General features: G+C 34.0%; 1 protein-coding gene and 1 long non-coding RNA gene across 3 annotated transcripts in view; one reads left to right on the top strand and one right to left on the bottom strand.

The window, feature by feature from the left end:
* Positions 1–850: 850 nt before the first annotated feature.
* LOC105209366 (mucin-2) overlaps positions 851–21,760 on the bottom strand; it is a 273,739-nt gene continuing 252,829 nt past the window's right edge. The window contains exons 4-5 of one of the 2 annotated variants that reach the window (XM_054229694.1): positions 19,562–19,683; positions 851–5,075 (exon numbers count right to left, since the gene is read on the bottom strand). In XM_054229694.1, coding sequence (XP_054085669.1) covers positions 2,881–5,075; positions 19,562–19,658 — 2,292 coding nt within the window. In that variant the 5' untranslated portion in view covers positions 19,659–19,683 and the 3' untranslated portion in view covers positions 851–2,880. The remainder of the gene's footprint in view (positions 5,076–19,561; positions 19,684–21,760) is intronic. The other variant, XM_011179741.3, reaches the window with a different exon arrangement.
* The window catches only part of LOC128921605 (uncharacterized), a 118,663-nt gene continuing 114,861 nt past the window's right edge, over positions 17,959–21,760 (top strand). The window contains exons 1-2 of the long non-coding RNA XR_008471036.1: positions 17,959–18,533; positions 19,557–19,669. This is a non-coding gene — a long non-coding RNA (uncharacterized LOC128921605). The remainder of the gene's footprint in view (positions 18,534–19,556; positions 19,670–21,760) is intronic.

Below are 21,760 nucleotides of genomic sequence, written 5' to 3'. Positions count from 1 at the left end.
TGTAATTTGTTTAATAAATACTTTTCGGTTAAAAACGTTTTTTTTTGTTGTTAGGATGTAAAGATTAGAAATAAAATGTCTGTGGTTGTAATTCTACATTTTCTTTTAATACTAACTTGTATTTTTTGCAGAAAGTTATATATAATATAATAATAAAAAAAAAATAAAAATAAATAAAAAAAAATTGAAATTAAATAAAAAATATAAATTAAAAATTAAATTAATAAAAAATTGTAATAAAAAAAATATTAAAATAATTATAATTATAAAAATAAATTAAAAAAACTTAAAATCTTATATTTTTACTATGGCCAATGTTATACGCACAGTCGGTGGAAAATTTTGAAATTTCGATTCTTAAATACATTTTTTATTAATGAAAATATTTTTTTCATAAAAGTAAAAAAATTTTGAAATTTCTATTTTTAAATACAATGAAAATATTTTTTTTGTAATAATTTCTAAAATTTTTTTTAATAAAAATAATTTTTAAATAATTTTTTATGGATAAAAGTTTGCGCTTAAATTTGAACTTAATTAATAGTGTTTTTAAAAACACTTATTTTCTCATTTAAAAGCGCTTAAATTTTTCGAAAAAAGTACCAAAATTATTTTTTGAAAATGTCTTAGAAATATATTTATGAAATTAATTTTTTTTCTAAATATACTTTTTAAACTCTTGAAATTCATGAATAGTTATTTTTTAAATTCTTAAATTATTTACAAAAATTTTTCTTGAAAATTGTCATTAAAATATTTTCTAAAAATTTTTAAAATAATTTTTTAATGAATAATGAATATAATTTCGAATATCATACAAATTATTTAAAAAAAATAAAATTTTGTTCAATTTGAAAATTTCCACACAAGCACGCACACATACATATATACAAATACCGTTACATTTCCCCAAGTTATATGCATGCGTGCTGCGTTGCCTGCTTAAAAACAAAACCGTTGCTGGAACATTGTCCTATCACATTTTATATATACAAACATATGTATTTATATACATATGTACAATTTTAAATTAAAAAATATATAATATATTACATAATGTGTGTAAATTATAGCTAATGTCAATAAAAATAAATCATTTTAATTGCAAATGTCTTCTGATTCGTGTGTATTTGTTTGTTTGTGTGTCTATAATTAATGTAGGCGTTGTTTCAATGCAAAGCAAGAAAAAAGAATATTAAAAAAAATATTATAAAAAAATATTATAAAAAAATATTATAAAAAAATACAATAACAGCAAGTGCTGTATAAAAACAAAATTAAATTAAAATGACACACTTTTCATATCAGGAAATGAAAAATGCTTTAAATGAAAAACAACAACAGCAATGAGAGAAAAAAACACAATGAATTGGTACACATTGATTTTAATGCGATTTTAATTGCCAATAAAAATATTATTACACAATCGCCAATTATATTAAAAAATGCGCGAGCACAAAAACAATAAAAAAATGAAAAAAAAAAATTGCAAAAAACATGAAAATAAATTACAAATAAATATTTGTGTGTGAAAATGTATTTTGTTATGGTTTTTGCTGTTGTTGTGGCACACGTAAACGCCTACAAAATTTATTATTAAAATTATCTTTGCCAATTGCTGATTTCTTTTTTTTTTTGTCTCCCATTCTTTTTTTCAGTACATACCAATATAATGCATTTTAATAGTAAAATTTGTTTTAAAAAAATAATATAAAATAATAGTTTACAAATAGCGAAGTGTTTCATTCCTAAGTAAATACAATATTAAATTAAGTTTTAAAATGAGAATTATAATTTTGTTTGATTTTTTTTTTCAATAATTGCTTGTGGTGTTTGCAGTGACATTTTTATAGGCTTGTGGGCATGTTTTCCCAGTTGAAATTGTAGTGGCGTCTATTTCAAGTCAATAGATTCAGTAAGCCACTAAAATATAATAATATACGGTTCCTATAAGACTTAAACCGACTCCGCAGGTCTCCTAAATTAAATTAATTTGTAGTGTCTTATTCCGACCCCGAATGTCTCATAAATTAGGAAGGCATCTATTTTTATAACAAATATCTTGTCGGCGTTTGAGATTCTCCGTCAAAAGGTCTACGATTAAGCCTTAGCTATAACTAACGCTTCCCCGATTAACAATAAAGAACGTAACACTTCATTTTTGGCGGTCTGAAATCCATTAATAAATCAGTTTGGGTCTCCTGAACCCAAAAATAACGGTACTTATATAAGTTTATGGACAGTCTCTTCATCACATTCCACAAAACTATTTTTGGTAAGCTTCTGGTTGAACAAATTTTGCTTTGGGAAAGTTATTGAGTCTAATAGGACATATTCCATTTCCAAAAGACCTATAAATGATCGTAAAAGCTGTCATCAAACATAGTTTGTTTTCGCCTATATAATTATTGCTTGAAACCCGAAAGTTTGTCTATCCTTTATATAATTTGTTATATATGAGTTACCAGTTTTGCTTTTCTCATTATGTTTTACCTTAGAAAGAAAGAAGTGAACATGAACCCCGAGGAACTAGATTTGATATGAAAATTACATTTTGTTCCGATGATAAGGCATATCAAAGCTTGGTTCTTATCAAAGATACTGTTATACCAATTAATATTCGATCTTATTAAATACATCATTCATCCAATTCCAATTAATATATCTCTAACTTTAAAACCATTTACGCTCCAAACCCTAAAAACGTCACTTACACCACAGCTTTTTAATTAAACTTGACTAAGTTCTTAACTATTATACATGCAATCTTCCCAAAAGTCAGTGCCCACTGCTGAGACTCCATGAGCAGCACCTTCTTACACCCTTCTTACACTTAATCTCGCTTTATTTCCTACTTTACAACTCATGCATTCCTTGCACTTATGCCATAGACGAATGCGACGTACTTGAGATATGACTCAAACTGGTCGCCTCCGAGCTGGGCACTGTACGATAATGATTCTTCAGTCGATCGGTACGTGTGGGCATACAAAATTTCCACACCGCCAATGCGCTGATGACCGTGAAAGCGGCAATTACAGCTGCACCTATGTAACGCACCTCAGGACGTGTGAAGAATTGTCGTACACTGGGCTGATAGATGGTGGGTTGTGGTATGGGTGGTGAGGGTGCCGATGTTGAGAATGTATACCAATAGACGACAGTTGAAACAGTTTGTGTGGCTGCAGTGCTGGAGTATGGTGAGTTTGTGGTTAAAGTGGTAGATGTTGGTGGATTTCCGGTGCTGGTATGAGGTGAGCTCATTGAGGGACTGTAAAGATGTGTTGAGCTTGTGTCTAAAGGTAGCAGAGTTGTAGTTGAAACGGTAGTTCTTGATTCTGCTGAGTTGGTGCTAGAAATAGCGGTTGTGGTACTAGTGGTATCCAGTTCTGTTGTTGTTGATACAGTAGGCTTGGAGTTGGTGGTTGTTGTAGACTCGGTTTTACTGCTGGCGATCGGTGTTGCTTGTGAAGTTTCTGTGGTTGAAGGAGCTTCATTATAAATATCAGCAACGGTAGAAGAAGAAGCATCGTCAGCTATTGAAGTACTTGCTGTCGTAGATAACTCTGTGCTGTTCTCTGTACTGCTTGACGCTTCCGTTGTAGAAGTTTCAGTAGAAACGGGTTCACTATTGCTGCTCACGGAAGTAGTTGTCGACGTTTGTTCAACAGTTGATGTCGATTCCGCACATGATGAAGCGGTCGAAGAAGAAATATCAGCTTGCGGTTCCAATGTAGACTGCGTTATATTTTCACCAGTTTGATCTAGTATCTCCTGAGTCGGTGTGCTACTCTGCTCAGTAGACGTATAGATCATAGGACCGTAGTAAATCTCAGATGCAATATCATCAATGCTTCTGGTCGTGGTTGTAGATTCAGTGGTACTCGGAGTTACGTCAGTGCTACTAGCAGTTACCTCAGTGCTTATGCTTGAAGAGTACACAAGCTCTGTATGCTCTTCCGTACTGTCTTTCTCATTTTGGAGACCAACATGCGCCGTCGTAGATTCTGAGCTGGACTCTATGGCCGCCAAAGTAGAAGTGACAATCGCAGGAGATGCTGTAGAGGCTGCAGTCGTACTGTTTTCTGTTGTTGTAGACACAGTTGTTGTGGTTGTAGATTCATCTTGCAGTTCTTTGCCAGTTGGACTGGAAATAGTTGACTCTGTGGCGTTTTCGTGCGCAATCAGTATATTTTCCACTCCTACCGGGCACTGTGGACAACATTGGCCAGCTACTTTTACGGGGTTACTGCAAGTGGTTGGCAAACACAAGCTGCCCACACATTCACGCTCACCATTTTCACAATGGCACTCTGTACACCAATCATTCTCAAACCAATCGCTACCGTGCAACATTGGCTCTTCCGAATTGGTGGCGTAACAACTGCGTTCTGTTTCGATCTCGCCCATCTCATTCATGGGACATTCATTGTGGCAAAGTTCTGGTCCATTTTCACCATGACAACTGCAACGTGTGCAGGCGTCACGCCAGTAGGGTTGGGCACCAGCTTCGCCACATTCTCTTTTCGGTGCGCAGGCGTAAGTCGCGCAACAGTCACCTGGTACACCTTTAGCTTCGTGCAGTCTTACAGCGACTTCACCACTCGGGCACTGTGGAAGCGGCTGGCATGCTTTGCATTTGCAGTCTTCTACACTAGTGTAGCGACGACGACGACGTCTTCGTAGACTCTCCAGCGTTATTGTGGGACAGCACATTTGTAGCATGCGTTCATGCGCATCCATATCTTCTGTAGGACCATGGTCAAACTGTAGCTGACGCTTGACGAGCACATGTTCTGGGCCTTTTTCAGCCTCCAAGTCTTTTGTGTCTCTTTCACTGGTCAGTTGATTTACTGGCAGCGCTGTAACTTCACTCCGTTCCATTGGTAGTTCATCAAAGTGCGCCTCCATGGCGTCGCCAAGATCATCCACCTCATCGTAGAAATCATGCGGTGACATAAGCTCCTCAGGTCCATAAAGCACATCGAATGCGGGCGCTGGCGGACGTTCTATGCTATCTGGCGGGCAGCTGTCACTATCTGTAGTGCATTCAACTTGGCTGCAGTCGAAAGTAACTGTGAAAAGAAAATAAAATATTTATTAGAAAGAGAATTTTTTAAATTTGAAAGTAAGTTGTAGTTATAAAAAGCTATTTGGATCAATTTTCGTTAATAATTTTGTGTTTGTCTATTTAAGGGGTTACATGGGTTCAAAAAAGATTTTTAATTTCTGCAAAGTCTCAAGAATATTATCCGAAATTTTCAAGTCGATCCGAATAATAGATTTCGGAGATACAGCCTTTGGAAAGTGTGCGATCCAAGTCAGGTATTCTTGTTAGTCAAAATTTTAAACGTGTTTTTCTCGGAACCGTGTTGTCAAAGTCGGTTGTCAAATGTTCTCGAAAACTACTCAACTGATCTTGATGAAATTTTGCACAGGTGTTCGAGATACAATTTACTCGTCGTACTGACAAAACTGACCCCTTAAAACTCAAAATAGTTTGGGATACATTGCTTTCCAACAAATCTAGTTCTAGTCTAGAGGCTTATTTAAATACATTTCTCTCAAAAAAAAAGAGACTGTTGCCAGTCTTCGTTGGTGAAATTGTTGAGGCTAAGGTCAACTGACTTAACGGTACATCCTTTCTGCTCAGTTGTCTTTCCTTTCTCTAAACCGCTCGATAACCTACAAATACACACCAAAAACCGTTATACAACTGTATACAAAAAAAAAAGCACTCGCATGCTACGGCAAATGACATTTGTTTGCCAAGAGGACGACCAAGGAGTCACATATGAGTAATATCCGGTCGCATGGTTGCTATTTGCCTTGCAAAAGCAGCATTCTTTACCGAGTAACTATTGTTTTAAGCTTTCGTATTGTTGTTGTTGTTCTCTTGACAGCAAATTGACATTTCAGCTTTGTTGCATGCTGCGGTTGGAGCAAGCGTAAATGTAAACAAACTCGTGTGCATGGAGTCAGATCTGTATTTACGTAATTTCTTTGATTTTCACATTTGTTTAGCTACATTATGGATATGCATGTGTGTGTGAGAGGGCGATTGTGTATTTGTATTTGTATTTGCATTTGTGTGACTTGACTGCATGGAACTGATATGCAGATTTGACTTTGTATGTTGTACATATTTGCAACTCGGTTCGCCTGCAATTTCCGTGCGCTCTCTAACATTGATTAAAGTGCAACAATGCTTTCAAGTACGTTTTGTGGCAAACTAAAAATACACGCACATACACACATAGAAATGCAATTTAATCATTGCCTTCGTTTACTCTCGCTCGCATTTTTCAGTTTTCAAACCTTGGATTATTTGCTGTTTTAAAACCTTCGATCTGGTTTGCTGCAATCTGGCAATCTGTGCGGCATTAAAGTTGCACAGCTTGCACTTTAGCTTATGTACCACCCTGTAGCCTTCTGACAATCGTAAATTTTACATTGTCTTTTAATGCGTTTAACTCAAGTGCCTACTATTGATTTTCCTTATCACTTTCTACCTTTTAACCCCCCAATTCAGTGTTGTTTTGCCAAAGAAGTTAGGTAAATTTGTATTCCATTATTTCCTCACATATCTTACAACAACAATTTGGTTTATTTCAAATTTAATTACAATTGTCGAAATTGTGCAAATTTACATTTAACAGGCGCTTTGATGAATTATAGACAAAGTGGTTTGATATTTGTACTTGATTTGTTTATGCTGAGATTGAGGTTAGATTGAATTAGGCAAGATTTAGTTGCTGTAGTTAGTTAAGTTTATATTATTACTTTTTTTTTTGGTTTTCATGTGTTAATTAACAATTTAAATGCAAACCTGGGCCTGTCATATTTTGAGTCAGTTAGGTCATTTAGTTGGTTTTTGAGAGTCATTTCAAATTTTTACATGTTTAAAACAAGTAAGGAAAGAACATTTTATACTCTCGCAATTTATTGCTATAGTTTTATTAAGACAACACACAATTTAACTCATATATTCGGCATAAAGTCAAATAGAATAACGAAAATCGTCATATACAGAGGTAGTCAAAATTATTTACACATCGGACGTTTTTTTCCAAGTTTCACACAAAAAGCTTTCGCTTGTTGTTGTTGTTGTCGCAGGGTAACAAAATGCTATGTTGTTGTAAACCTTGATCTATTCCTGAGAGAGTGAAGTCGGTTTGGCTAGAATAGCTAGAAATATGGCGGAGAAATAAGCAAATGAACTGAAGACTCGCAGTAGTCAAAAGTATTTACACACAACATGAACTCTATTATCCTGTTCTTATTTAATGATAACTATAACATTTTAATGTTCAGTATAAATTCATATTCTAAGGCGATTAATTCATAATAGGTTACACCGCCTTTGGCATCAATAACAGCCTGCTTTATGGTCCGAATTGATTCAACACAATTGTGCGCTAAGTTAACAGTTAATTTAGACCAAATGTCAGTAATTTCGGCGTTTTCGGTTATTGTATCAATTGTCCTCTGATGTTTAACGAAAGACCAACCATTTTGACTAAAGTTTTGGTCAGGGCTGTGCGGAGGTCAACTTGATTTGCTTCATTTGAAACTTTTGAAGGTAAAGATCCTTCATGAAATGGAGCATTATCCTGTTGTAAAATGTAGTCAATAGTTGGAAAAGGCCGACGGACCACTAGAATGGCATGGTCATGTGAATTCTGATATATCCGGATGATTTAGGGTCCCTAAATTAGTACCAAATCTTCAAAACAGAAGTAAGGAAAATTTCCAAAAGAATTTCAAAAAATCATAATGTCACTCCCGTCTCTATTTAGCGTCTAAACTGCATTATTCTTCTTTTCATGTGGTAAATGCATAAAGCGTTTACTAAAGAAGCCCTGGAACTAAACTTTAGCCTTATCTGCCCACGACCGGCTTTAGCATGCATTTTAAGGCAAATGAGAGGCATATCGCTTTTTTGTATCGGAAATAAACCTTATTTGTTTTCGGAAGTGGTCAACTTTATGCACAACGTATGTATTTATGTTACTATTTTTAAATGTCCTTAGCAGTGTAGCATTATTGGCTGTTCATGCAATATGCTGATTCGATGATGCTGCAATATTAAGAGGACTATTTGTGGGATTTTGTATGACATCTCCTACTAATCTTCTGCATTCTCTTTGAGTTATCACAGGTTTCCGCCCAATTATCTTTAAATTGTCCTTGCAATACTTCGTTTCCTTCTTTTTAATAACATTATAAACAGTATTCCATCAAATTCTATAAATTTTAACTAACTCCGAAGCCTAAACCCGAGTCTTAAACTTAGTAACAGTCTCCAATCTAATTATAATCGATAATTCCTTTGTTTTCGATATTTTATTTACCAATTTTTATATTTTAAGGCTGAATGTTTGTGTTTAGAATGCAATAGAATCAAATTACTACTTTTGCTCAAATCAAATCCAAGGATAAAGGCTAAATCGCCGTGTGTAAATACTTTTGACGCAAAAAAAATGTGTGTAAATACTTTTGACTACTCCGAGTCTTCAGTTCATTTGCTTATTTCTCCGCCATATTTCTAGCTATTCTTGCCAAACCGACTTCATTCGCTCGGGAATAGATCAAGGTTTACAACAACATAGCATTTTGTTCCCCTGCGACAACAGCAACAACAAGCTAAAGCTTTTTGTGTGAAACTTGTAAAAAAACGTCCGATGTGTAAATAATTTTGACTACCTCTGTATAGTATATGAGGGCTGAGGTAATTCCTGAACCGATTTCACACATTTTCACCACCAAGATACACTATATTCAAGACTATATGCTCACTTAATTTTCCTAAGATATCTCACATATTAACCGATATATGCGTCCACCTGTATAAAGTCCTCCTGAAGTTTGATAATCCGTATGTAAGGTATATGGGAGCTATTGTAAAAATGTTCCCTCTTAATTGAATTAGAAGACCTAAGATTTCACCAATATTTTCGGTGATAAATTATCATTAGACACTGAGTTCTTCATGTTCGATATCCGGGGTCTTGAAAAGTTATAGTCCGATTTCGACACTTCTAATACAGTATTTGTGTAAAATTGTATTCCGCTATCTTCATCGGTTCCTTATATATACATTATAAAGTGAAGGAATCAGATGGAATTCAAAATTGAGTTATATGGAAAGTAGACGTGGTTGTGAACCGATTTCGCCCATTTTCATCATCCTGATCATTTTGATATGTATAACCGTATATCTAACTCGTTTAGTTTTATGACTTACAAACAACTGTTATGTGAACAAAACAATAATACTCTCTTAACAACTTTGTTGAGAGAGTATAACAATCGTATGTTTGAACAATATGAGTCTCCCTGACAGGAGCTCAAGGTATTTCAATTTATTTTGTTTAAAATAAGGTAGAATAGAATAGACCTCACTAGACTTCTATATCAGGATTAAAAAAGTAAAATTGCAAATATTTATTCGGCTACGATAGAAGTGGAAACTTTTAAATATAATCGATAACATTTCAGAGAAGATATTATAGCATGGAAGTAAGAAAGTTAGTGTAATTCGTGAAGGTACAGTCACATCCACCACTGAGGAGATGGCTATCAATTTCTCTCTAATGAAACTAGTAGGATTTTTTATTCATTTTGGAACTGTGAATTCTATTTTAAAGCTGCAAAGCTGCTAAAGTCACGATTTTTTCGGTTAACATGAACTTCGAAGATTTGCCATCAATAAATATTAAGGATTTATTTAAAAAAAATTGATATTTTCCGAAAGAAAATCTTAAGTGCGTTTGACTTACGAAAATGTTTCTGAAACAAATGTATATTTTAGAAATTTTGACGGCGTAAAAAAATATTGTTTTGAAATTTTTGTATAGGTGGTAACTTTGTTTCAAAATAATGCAAAATTTAAGTCCCTTAGGAATTTCTTTGGGAATTCTTGCATATTAGAGAGTATTGAAAATTTTTGTTAAATTTTTTTTATAAAGGTGGCAACTCTGTTTTTAAATATTACTTAAAAGTTTTTTTGTAGATTTTTCGAAAATTTGCCATATTTTAGGGAACATGATTTTGCAAAATTACCGTTTGTTTTTACATTTTTTTGTTGGCAGGTGGCAACTCTATTCCAAAATATTTATATATTTATCTACGTTATTCCAAAGTATTTATATATTTATCTATTATTCCTTGAAGGCTGAATGAAACGCTTTTATATGTGACACAGATTTTTTAAATTATTTAATTTTAAAATTTTCATTTGTTGGCAACTCTACATCATATAAACGAGTTCACTCTGAAAACTTTAATGCAATTGAAATTCACGATAATAAAAAGCTCGTCACAAAATCAAATCTACATTCAAGTTTTGCAAACCTAGATTTCACCTGCAACAACAAAAACATAACGGTCAATCCATTACCCTGATTTGTTTTGCTTACTCAAAGCCATTAACTCATAGCTCAAATGCAAATTTCGCGTCTGCCACAACTTGACCAGTGGCAACAACAACACAAAAGTGTCTAACGAAGTAGCTGGGACAAATGACATGGCGCTGGCAGTGACGTTCCAGAAAGGGGGTTACAGCGAATTTCGAAGTATGTCTCTGCATCTGCAAATGTGTGATGGGGCAAATGCATATTGGTAACACTCTACCCTACATACATACATATACACGCATTTATGACCACCGCTGAGTTGACGTCGCGCTTGACAAAAAGCCGCCGCCGACAGATCACGCTGAGTGATGTGACCAGCAAATTGAGGTCAAGCGTCTGAATTATGATGATGTCACATTGAGACAAGTTGGCGCATATACCACTCAGGCTCTTCACACAATATGCACAGCAATAGTAGATAGGGGAAATTTTGCTTGCGCGAAGGATATATGTCGCAAGAAATAAAGTATAAGAACATACAAAAGCCATTATGTTGGGTCTTATTTATGTAAGGAGAGACGGAGTGATGATATGGATATAGGTTAATAAGTATACACTGTCTGCAGGGGTGGCATGTAAGGTATATGCATAATTTTATGACAAATGATTGTACTTGTCTTTCTACGTTTATTCGTATATAATAGGGTTGGGAGAAATGTCTTTTGTTACTAAAAGGACTATATACAATGTTATCACAAAGTTCTTCTTATCTTTTTTGCATTTCCTGCGTTTTTCTTACAAAATTTTTTGCGGTTGCTTGTATGTATATGTGTTATTATTCTATATACCTTTGGAATCATAGTAGACTTTGGCGCAAATTATGTTACTCGATGTCAAATATGGAATCGGTTCATTTGTTTCTTTAGTTCCTATATATCCAGTATAATTATGTCTACTACTTTGGATAGTTAGGTCAAGGGGGAGATCTCTACGACTGTACTAACTCAATCTCACATAAACAACTTAAACTGTCCTTTGTGGTACCCAGATACTACTGACGGATCGATTCGACAGAGCGCTTGAACTCTATAACATAGTTCTTAAATCGGCTTATGTCAATTCCAAACAATTCGCAGGGTTTGCCGAAGGTTTCCCTACAGAGGTGTTTTAACCTTAGTCTGGCGAATACTGGACATTGAGGGAGCAAGTGCTTGTATGATTCTTCTTCGCCTTCTTCCAAACAGCTTTAGCAACTTGTGTCTTGTATGATCCCTGATCTCAATCTTGCTTGACTATCTTGGACAATGTCCAGTAAGCTCACCAATGATAGCGGCGAGATGCACCTTCCTAAGAGGCTGTAATGAACGTTTTCGGTCCATCGCGGATCAGAAAGATCTTGTGCTGGTTGTTGTCCAACGATTGGCGAGTTCACACCTAGTCCGTATGTCCAGCGCTCCAGCGCAAGTGGTCCACGGGCTACCCATCTGCTTCCACTGCGGTACCCTCTCTTGCAAGCTGGTTCGCTCTGTAATTTCCAGCGATTCCGCGGTGACCGGGTACCCTCACAATTCGTATAGCAAACTCTAACTAGCTTAGATCGTACTGTCATCGAATCTAAGTCCAGTATTGAAGCTCTGCGGTCGTATTGAATACACACCTCTCTCTCTCTCTATCTTTGAATGAGTCTAAACTAATTTTTCCTCTCCCTCCGATTGATTATTTATAAAATATATCGGCTAGTATTAAAGCTGCGTCAATAAAATAAGGTTATAATGTGTTTTGGCAACGGAAATATATATTATTGGTCAAAATCTTTAGCTAAACCCCAAAAACGTTTTTACAAACATCAGACATCGCTAGGTAGACATTGTTAAACTTTGTATTCGTATTACTAACAACTTCCCGAAAATTTGTTCTCCGGAGAATCTGCTGGTTTGGTCTTCTGGGACCCATTTTAGAATAGCATAACAGAGATGTTATATATCTATGGTATATATATACTTCCTAAATGCCACGAGGCCCTTGCAAAATTGCATTTGAGTTTCAACTTGGGAGTTAACGAGCAATAAAACTCAGCAGGTGATGAAAGTGTAAGCTTCTTTGTCTCTCTATATATACACACACATCTATGAGTAAATCTCGCATGCTTGCTACTAAAAGATCCCAAATGTTTATGGGTGCGCGTGTCATTTGTGAAGGTGAACTGTGACGCGTAATTCTGCATATTTTCAACGTGCCTCCTAAAGTTAGTTGGTTCTTATACAGCGTTAGTTAGTTATATAAGGTCACATACCAAAAAAATATATGCAAATACTGGCTTATGCAACGCTAATGTCACATTTTATGCTCTCTTCATTTTACAGTTCGCCGCCTTTATGCATTACGTCGGTTCGTTAAAGAAGTTACTGAACTTTTTGTGTTAAACTGTTGTTGTTGGAGCGGTATTTATTTAATGCGTGCAGTTTCTATGCAGATCCAGAGATATTTTGACAAGTTCTGCTATTCAAACTAGTAGGTATTAGGTCTACAACTTTGCTTCCGCCGTTTTCCAATAGATGTCTCTAGGGTCAAGCACTGGTCGATTAAATCGATTTTTTTATATCGATTTTGGACATTTGTATCAACATTAACCCAATAAAAAATTTGTAGAGATCTGTTTACATCTCAAACTTATTCTCAACTGAAAATGTGACTTTTTGAGTCGAATTCTCGACATTTGCGGAAAATTTTGCTTTTATTTTTTAATTCCAAGAAAAGTGCGGCTGAGGCTCATCGAATGCTTTCTTATACGTACGGTGAGGCTGTTCTAAGTGAAAAATGCCTTAAATTTACAAAAAAACTGCGGAAGCAAAGTTGTATACCAATACCAACCATTGCCGTTACTTATAGCATTTCTTATATAGTACCACTATTTTTGGAAACCACTGTGAACCCTACTACTATTTTTCGTACAAATACCCTGCAATTCTCGCTATTACTAGTAGTATTACCACTAAATTTGCGTTCACCAATGCTTCTACCTTTGATCCACCACTCTTTACTTCAACTTCTTCTTCCTTTGCTTATTTGACCTGCACGTCTGGACCTCGTAGTTCGTAGTAGAAAGCGACTTGCCTAAGCAAAAACGGAAGCAATACAACAAAAAAATCCAACAACAGAACAAAAGCAGAGCAATTTTTCCTGGTAATAAATACACCTGTCAGTCCAGAGTCTAGCTGAGTTGTTCATTCAAACTGACTGCGGTCGGAAAACAACAAATAGAAATTTACCTAACAACAACAATGCAAAGGGAAAGCATAATGACATAGAAATTTGTTAACCTATATGCGTTCCAATACATAAAGCTATATACATACATACATATACTTATAAATCAAGCCGTGTTTACCTACGCTTGCTTAGCAAATGGCAAACAATGGCGCATGTGTGAAAAGCAGAAACAGCTTAGCCAGGCAGGTGACAGTGGCGCAGGAAGTCTCATCGGATATCGCAGCGGAAACGGATGGATTTTGATGAATGCGTGTGTGCGGATGCCAAACGATTTGGTATTGTTAAAGAACACGAGCTTTTGTGGTAGCAATTTGATTGCATAAAAGAATGTGTATAATGTTCGCTATATAAAGGAAGCGAAATAATGTGGAATTCTAGTTCTAATTCTAAGTCACACACAAATGCGTTAGATTTGCTGTTGTATGTAAGTTATAAAAGTGTGATAATGCTTGTGTTATGCATGAGTTAATATTAAATATTAAATTTGTTATTTAACACTTATAGTGTTGCGTTAGTGGATTTACCTCGAATCTTTAAACATATAATAATTTATGTTCAAATTATCTATGAAATTGTAAAAATGTGAGTTAACTTGAAGCTTAGCTTTCTACAGATTATGTGAAAAGAAAGGTGTATTGTGGAGTATATGATTGTTAGGATTCTCATCGATTGGTTCTAAGAATGCTTATGGATTCTAAACATATAAAACTAAATAAATCTAAAAAGATTTAGTATTCAGTTAATCTACATTTACAGGAAATATAAAATTCCAGTTAATCGTAATAGTATATAATAGCTCCTAGAACAAGCTATAGTAAGTGACCAGCTACAGTTGAAGTACCGATATTTGTACAGAACTAAAGGCTTACTAGCTTATTTTATAACACCAAACGGAAGCGATGTCAACACTTATTAAATACAAATTTATTTTTTATTCAATGATTTATTTGACATATATTTGACAATTTGACATCAATTTCGATGTGTGCAGCATTAGGATCAACAAATATCTTTGCAACAGAATAAGCAGAAATCGCATCACTATTTAGTATAACGCCATTTGCATTATAAAAACTAAAGGATTTTGAACGTTATAGCAGTTATGACATAATTTTGTCATTAAAATAGTCAAAATTTTTTTACCAAAGCCATGTGAACTTTTTTTTTTTTTGAAACGGTTTTTTTTTTAAGTCAGGAGTCAAATGTTTGCTTGATAAGAAATGTCACAATAAAAATTGTCAAATTTTTACCATTTTAAGCCCAAACACATTTTTAGAAAATGTCAATTTAAAGCCATTAAATTTGACATGGTGAAAGGGGCGCATTAATCTGATAGATCTATCTCTTCTTGTAGTGAATATTGAGGAATACTGACATGTTTTCTGCCACTAAAAGAACAAGAACTATGAAATATGTATGATATTCTTAACATTTAAATATAAAGCCTTGTCGACAACAGCGCCATCTGTCGGACATATTATATTTTGGTCCCTATATTTTTGTACTCTCGCAACAAAGTTGCTAAGAGAGTATAACGGTTGTTTGTAACACCCAAAATTAAACGAGTTAGATATAGGGTTATATATACCAAAGTGATCAGGGTGAAGAGTGGAGTTCAAATCCGGATATCTGTCTGTCCGTCCGTCTGTGCAAGCTGTAAATTGAGTAAAAATTAAGATATCTTGACGAAGATGGGACAAATCAGACCACTGCCACGCCCACAAAATAGCGAAAACCGAAAACACATAAAGTGCCATAACTAAGCCATAAATAAATCTATGGACATATTTGAATGTAATTTTTTTGGAGAATTGAGCCTGGCCCCGCCCCCTACTAAGTTTTTTGTACATATCTCGTAAACTACTTAAGCTATATCAACCAAACTTTCTAGAATCGTTTCTTTTAGGTACTACCTTATACAGTCCAATATTGGATTATAACCACGCCCATCTCCCACACAAAGGTTTTATTGAAAAAATGCTTTAATTCAGTAAGATAAAACACCAGAAACCTTAAATTTCATTACAAAATTTTAAGTGGGTGTGGCTCCGCCCACTAATGGGTCAAAAACCATATCTCCGAAACTACGCGACCAATATCAATGAAACTTCATTTGTAATATTTTCCTTACATCCCAATGATATGTTGTGAAAATAGGCCAAATCGTTTCACAACCACGCCTACTTCCTATATACCAGAACTTTGAAGACAATCTGAATCGTTTACTTTACAATATATAAAGTAAGTACTAGTGAAGATATCGGTGCAGAACTTTGCACAAATACTAAGTTAATAGTGTGGCAGCGCCATTCTAAAAATCGCCAAAATCGGACCATAGGTTTTTAAGGCCCCATATATCGAACACGAGGACCTCAGTGCTTCTAACCTAATATTATGGTTTCCAACTTTCAATGGACTTTATACAATATATATGACGAATATGTGGGTCAAATTGTATAAATAACGTTAAATATATAAATTGCGAGAGTATAAAATGTTCGGTCACAACTGTACTTAGCCCTTCCTTACTTGTTGTAAATTATTTTTATTAGTATAAAATTTAAATGTGAACTAAATCGTTTTTTTTTTATTTATTCGGTATCAATGTTGCCACCTATTTTTAATTAAGCTGTGAATGCTTCAATTTCATACACTTTAGCAGCAATTTTATATATAATTTTTAAATATTATTGTAGGTATATATAATGTTGAAAACTTAAAAAAATGCTATATCATATTCTCACACATATAGTAAGTGAATATGTTCTTACATTGTATGCAGTAACAACTGTATATATGCGTATGTTATTCATCTGCAACAACCATAAAGCAATTTCTACAACAATTGCTTGGTTTTTGGCTGACTACTCGAGCAATTAAAAGCGCATGAAGTGATATGGAAAAGAGCAATTGTAGGAGCATATATTTTATTCATAAAAAAGAGGAAAAATTTAACATATATGTATGCTCTTTCAGTCTTTCACTTGAGTGCGAATAATGTTTAAATTAATAAAAGGGGCGCAAAAATGAAAAAAAAAAATTTAAAATAAAATGAAATAAAAATAACAAAAATAAAATGAGAAATAATAAAAAAAAAAAATAAATAAATAAAATGAAACAGACATAAAAATAAAATATTTGAGTATCATACACATAAATGCGCAACAAAATATATATTTTAATTGCTTACCATGCAAGAATTATTACAGCATTTTCTTTGTAATGCCAGCAACAAAAATTTATACTTAATATCATATAAAAAAAGGAAATATGAGTATTTTGTGGATATCACACAGAAAGTAGCAGAAGGCTTAATAACATATATATATGTATGTATATTTAATTGTACATATGTTACATTTTGCCGCTCTGATCTCTCTTTAGCATCGACACAATAATTTCGCACACACATACACACACAACAACCAATTTCAATTGCATGCAGATTTCGCAATTATAAATTGTAAATGCATATAAAATAAACATTTGAATGCACTTCCACAACATTTCATTTAATTGCTTTCGTTTATAAAATAAATTTGCGCCAGCACAAAGCATACAAATAATAGCTTCAGCTAAACAAAATTGTGTTAGTTCTACACATATGTTGCCATTAGAATGATTTTATTTACAAAATAGTTGCTGCTATTACTATAATATATGTTTTTTATAAATTTTCCGGCATGCTTTATTACGCATAAATTCAATGTGAAGTGAAGTTAGCAATAAAATGGCTGGTACAACAAACACACTCAGACAACATGCCGTTATAACAGCCATTTATAACTTAATAACGGGAAAAAGCGCTTACACACTCATTTGCAGCAGCACATTTGTCTGTGTTTGCGCAGCAATACGTTTTTATTTAATGATTTAATAATAAATTAATTAATTGGACAACGTGACGTATACGCAACATGCTCATTACTGCGGCTCGTTGTATGCACACATGTATATAAACACACACGAGTGTCGGCACATAAATATTTATGCGCAGTTGTACATTTGTGTTGTGTATTTACAAACGGATACTCGCATTTATGCACGCACGTGCTGGCAAAATGGCGCTGATGCGCGTGTCTGTGTAAACTGACACACACTCATATATACAGTTATGTAAATATTATTGTATATACTCGTGCTGTTGTTGATTTAATGAATGAATAAGCGAGTCAATAATGCAGCTCATCCTTATTAGTTGGAGAAATGAATGACTCCCTCGCTCAGTTGTTTTGTAGTTGCTGGCGTTCGTTATAATTGCTAAGTGCGCAATCACTTATATGTATATCTACTGATTGTAGGAAGACAGGCGCACGTTTACTTTGGATTTAATGCACTGCTATTTTTAGTATAAACATATATCAAATTGTAATTAATAAACGTGGGAAGGTCTATGTGTAAATATAGGTTAATACAGTTGAGAGTATAGACTACTCTCTTGTGAGTGAAAGGCTGTTGTGGGATTAATATATATCACCGGAGCGATTATATTAGTATTTTTATACCCTGAACAAGGTATTAAGTTTGTCACGAAGTTTGTAACACCCAGAAGGAAGCGTCGGAGGCCCTATAAAGTATATATATAAATGATCAGTAGGTTGAACTGAGTCGATTTAGCCATGCCCGTCTCTCTGTCTGTCTGTCTGTATATATACGAACTAGTCGTTCAGTTTTTAAGATATCGTTTTGAAATTTTGCAGATGTTATTTTCTCTTCAAGAAGCTGTTCATTTGTCGGAACTGCCGATATCGGACCACTATATCATATAGCTGCCATACAAACTGAACGATCGGAATCAAGGGCTTGTATGGAAAACTTCCGCATTTTACTACATATCTTCACGAAATTTGGTGTGAGTTATTGCTCATAGAAATAATTTAATCTCCGAAAAAATTGTTCAGATCGGTTAACTATATAACCTTAATGTTTCTAGCAAACAACCCGGCTAAAAAGAATTAGTTAAATGTTTTCTTTTTTTTTACTTACTTTTTCTTACGTTTTTAGATTTGCTTAAACACATAGTTACTAAAAGAAATGCACCTGTGAAGGGTATATTAGCTTCGGTACAGCTGAAGTTAACGTTTTTTCTTGTTTAATTTTAAAATAAGAATTAAAAATTTAAATTCTTTTTATTAAATGAAGTAAATTGATATCTTGAGAATTATCGCTTATTTAAAATATAACGAAAATATATAATTTAGAGTAGATGTGAATATTATATATATTTTTAGTGTATTTATGTAAAAATTATAAATTCCATGGTTGCCACCTATTAAAATTTGTAAAAAAAAAATTAAAAAATTTTTCATATTATAAATGAATATATAAAATAATAATTAATCATATTCCATTGATGTTTTTAAGCAAAAATTGAAGTTTGAATGAAAGTGTTGCCACCTAATTGAAAGTGGACAGCCCAGTATTGAACAACAAATATTTATAGTATAATATCTACATAACTGTTCATAATAACTTATTAAAACTTATTAAAAAATATACATTTATGTTGAAATATCTTACAACAAGGTTACCAACTAATTTGAAAAATAAAATTCCATTTTCAAATTGATTGCAATTCGTTATAAATGTCGTCTAAAACATACGTCTGCAGTAATATAATTGAGATTTTTAACCATTTTCATGAAAAACATAAAAGGAATTCACCATTAGGGTTGCCATCTTCTGAGTATTTTTTTTATAGAATTGGTTATGGAAATATGAAAAAAGAAGTTGAAAATATGAAAGAAGTTAATTTTAATAATATTTTGTAAAGAAATATTTTCTCAAGCGGTTGCCAGTTTCTTTTAAAATATATTTTGTTGGAGATTTCCACTCATAAATGTCTAAAGAAAATATACTTTTTTCAATAAAAATTTTTAAATGTTGGAATAGTTGTAATTGATAACCGGCACTTTTATATATTTTCAGCATACCTTCCAGTGACAAGCAACCATCTTCGAAAATAAATGATATTACACAACACAGTAGTAATACCTTTGTGATATGACATATGCAGAAATTATCCAACATATCGAGAAAGGGTGAGTTTTTTTACCTGAAAGAGAAGAAAAATTTTAAATTTTAATTACCGTCTTATAAATAATTATTTATAAATTCTTTAAATAAGTTTTTGAAAAATTTGTAATAATATGTTTTTATAAAATATGCATAAAATCCAATATAGTAACATTATTTTTATTTTTGGAAATTTTCCATTTGAAAACTCTCACTTTTATTACTTCCTTAAACCTCTAAAAATTCTAAACCAAAAATAAAACATAAGTGCGTGCACTCCTTTCAACACTGGTGGGCACACTTTTATAATTCACAAATTTTTAAAAATTTAGTGCCCAAAAATTGTTGGCAAAATTCAGCAAATGCAAAGTTGTAGAAAAATAAAAAACCGAGAAAAAATGTATGAGAATGACACTACCACCTTGCGGTTTGGCAAACTGTGTCACATTTTTTGGCCGCTTTCGGTTGAGTTAGAAGTGGCAAAAACCGCAGAGTAGAAGTTATGCATAACACTGAAAAAATTAAAAATGGCTAAAAAGTTTATTTTCGTAAAATTATGCACAAGGCATCAGATGGATAAGGTATTATGGATTTGTAAAGAGCTTTAGGAGTGGTGAGCTGTTTTGGTTTTTGGAGTTTAAACGTTTCCGGTTCTGGGTAAACTATATCCTGTCCTCGCTTCCGGCTTATAACGGAACCGGAAATAATGAAACGTGAAACTCAATTTCCGGTTCCGGTCAAACTATTTCCGGTTTTCACTGGTTCCGAAGAAACTGTTTCCGGATTTTCACTTCATAACAAAAACGGAAATAAAGGAATGAGAAACTCAGTTTCCGCTGATTCCAGATAAACTGTTTCCGGCTCCCCACCTCCTGTTCTCAAATGAACTGGAAATGAAGGACCATAAAAGTTCATTTCCGTATTTCCACTTCCGGTTCACACCGAAACCGGAAACATAGTTCCGCAAAATTTCGTTTCCGGTTCCCAGTCTGTGTTATTTCCGGTCCCACCTAATCTCACTTCCGGTTGCTACATGTGCCCGGTTCCTCTACCGGCGACGCTGGAAAAAATACTCTCTGGCACAGCTTTTTGAAAGCTTTTTCATTAGTAAATCAAATAGTTTCTCGGAAACTCTGTAATAAACACATTTAGGAGCATCAGTGAGCCAACAGCCATTTGATTTGGTTTTCTGTTAGTCTTAGTACACCTCAACTCGCTGTAGACTACGTTCCACGTTCGGGAATTTTACTTTACATTATTTTGAGTGCTGATAGTCCAAATGGCTACCATAGGCAGCAAATCTAACATCTAGAGATATCTAGAGGCTGCATAGAGTTCAATATATCTCGAGCTTCTACTATCCCAAGTAAGCAGCGCTTTACTAAGGCTTTACCAATAATAAAACCGTGCGTTGGTTAAATAAACTTGACTTCCGCACCAGCATACACTCCACCCCGCTCACATATGTTTTGTTTTATTGCCACTTTTAGTTAGCAGTTCCACGTTTTTGAATATCATTTTCAACGCCGCCATTTTGCGGCACATGTGTTGCATGCCACAGATGGCGCACAGCCATGAGCCACTAAAAAACTTAGTAGTGCATGAAACTGAAGCGTATAAAATGTATGAATAGCGTAGGGTGTAGCAGCTCAACTACTATAAAAAACAACAACAACAACAACAAAAATACGAAAGTTGAAGATAAAGTGGCAAAGAGTGAGTGAATTATTGTGAAAAAAGTGAGCACACACAAAAAACCAAGAAGTAGCAAATTAAATGTAAAAGGTCGCGGAGCACCCTCTATCCCTCGCACACTCAACTCGCCTGCAGAGACAGCGTGAATTGCAGTGAAGCCAAAAGGCGACCGACGACAAATATTTTGCTTGCAACATGTTGCACAGATTTTTTTTCCTTTTTTGAGTTGAGTTAGGTCTTGCAGGCGCTCAAGCTGTTGGGTGTGGCGAGTATATAAAATATTGAAAAAAAGAAATAAATTTAGAAAAATACATAAATATGTGTTTGTTTGCTTGTTTGTTGGTGCCGTTGTAACAATGAACACGCAAACATTTTGCACTCAAAGCAATTTTTATTGTATTTTATAAGCGCTTTTTAGTGCA

Source organism: Zeugodacus cucurbitae, chromosome 4 (genome assembly GCF_028554725.1).
Source record: "Zeugodacus cucurbitae isolate PBARC_wt_2022May chromosome 4, idZeuCucr1.2, whole genome shotgun sequence".
Taxonomy (NCBI): domain Eukaryota; kingdom Metazoa; phylum Arthropoda; class Insecta; order Diptera; family Tephritidae; genus Zeugodacus; species Zeugodacus cucurbitae.
This window is presented reverse-complemented; position numbering and strand designations above follow the sequence as displayed.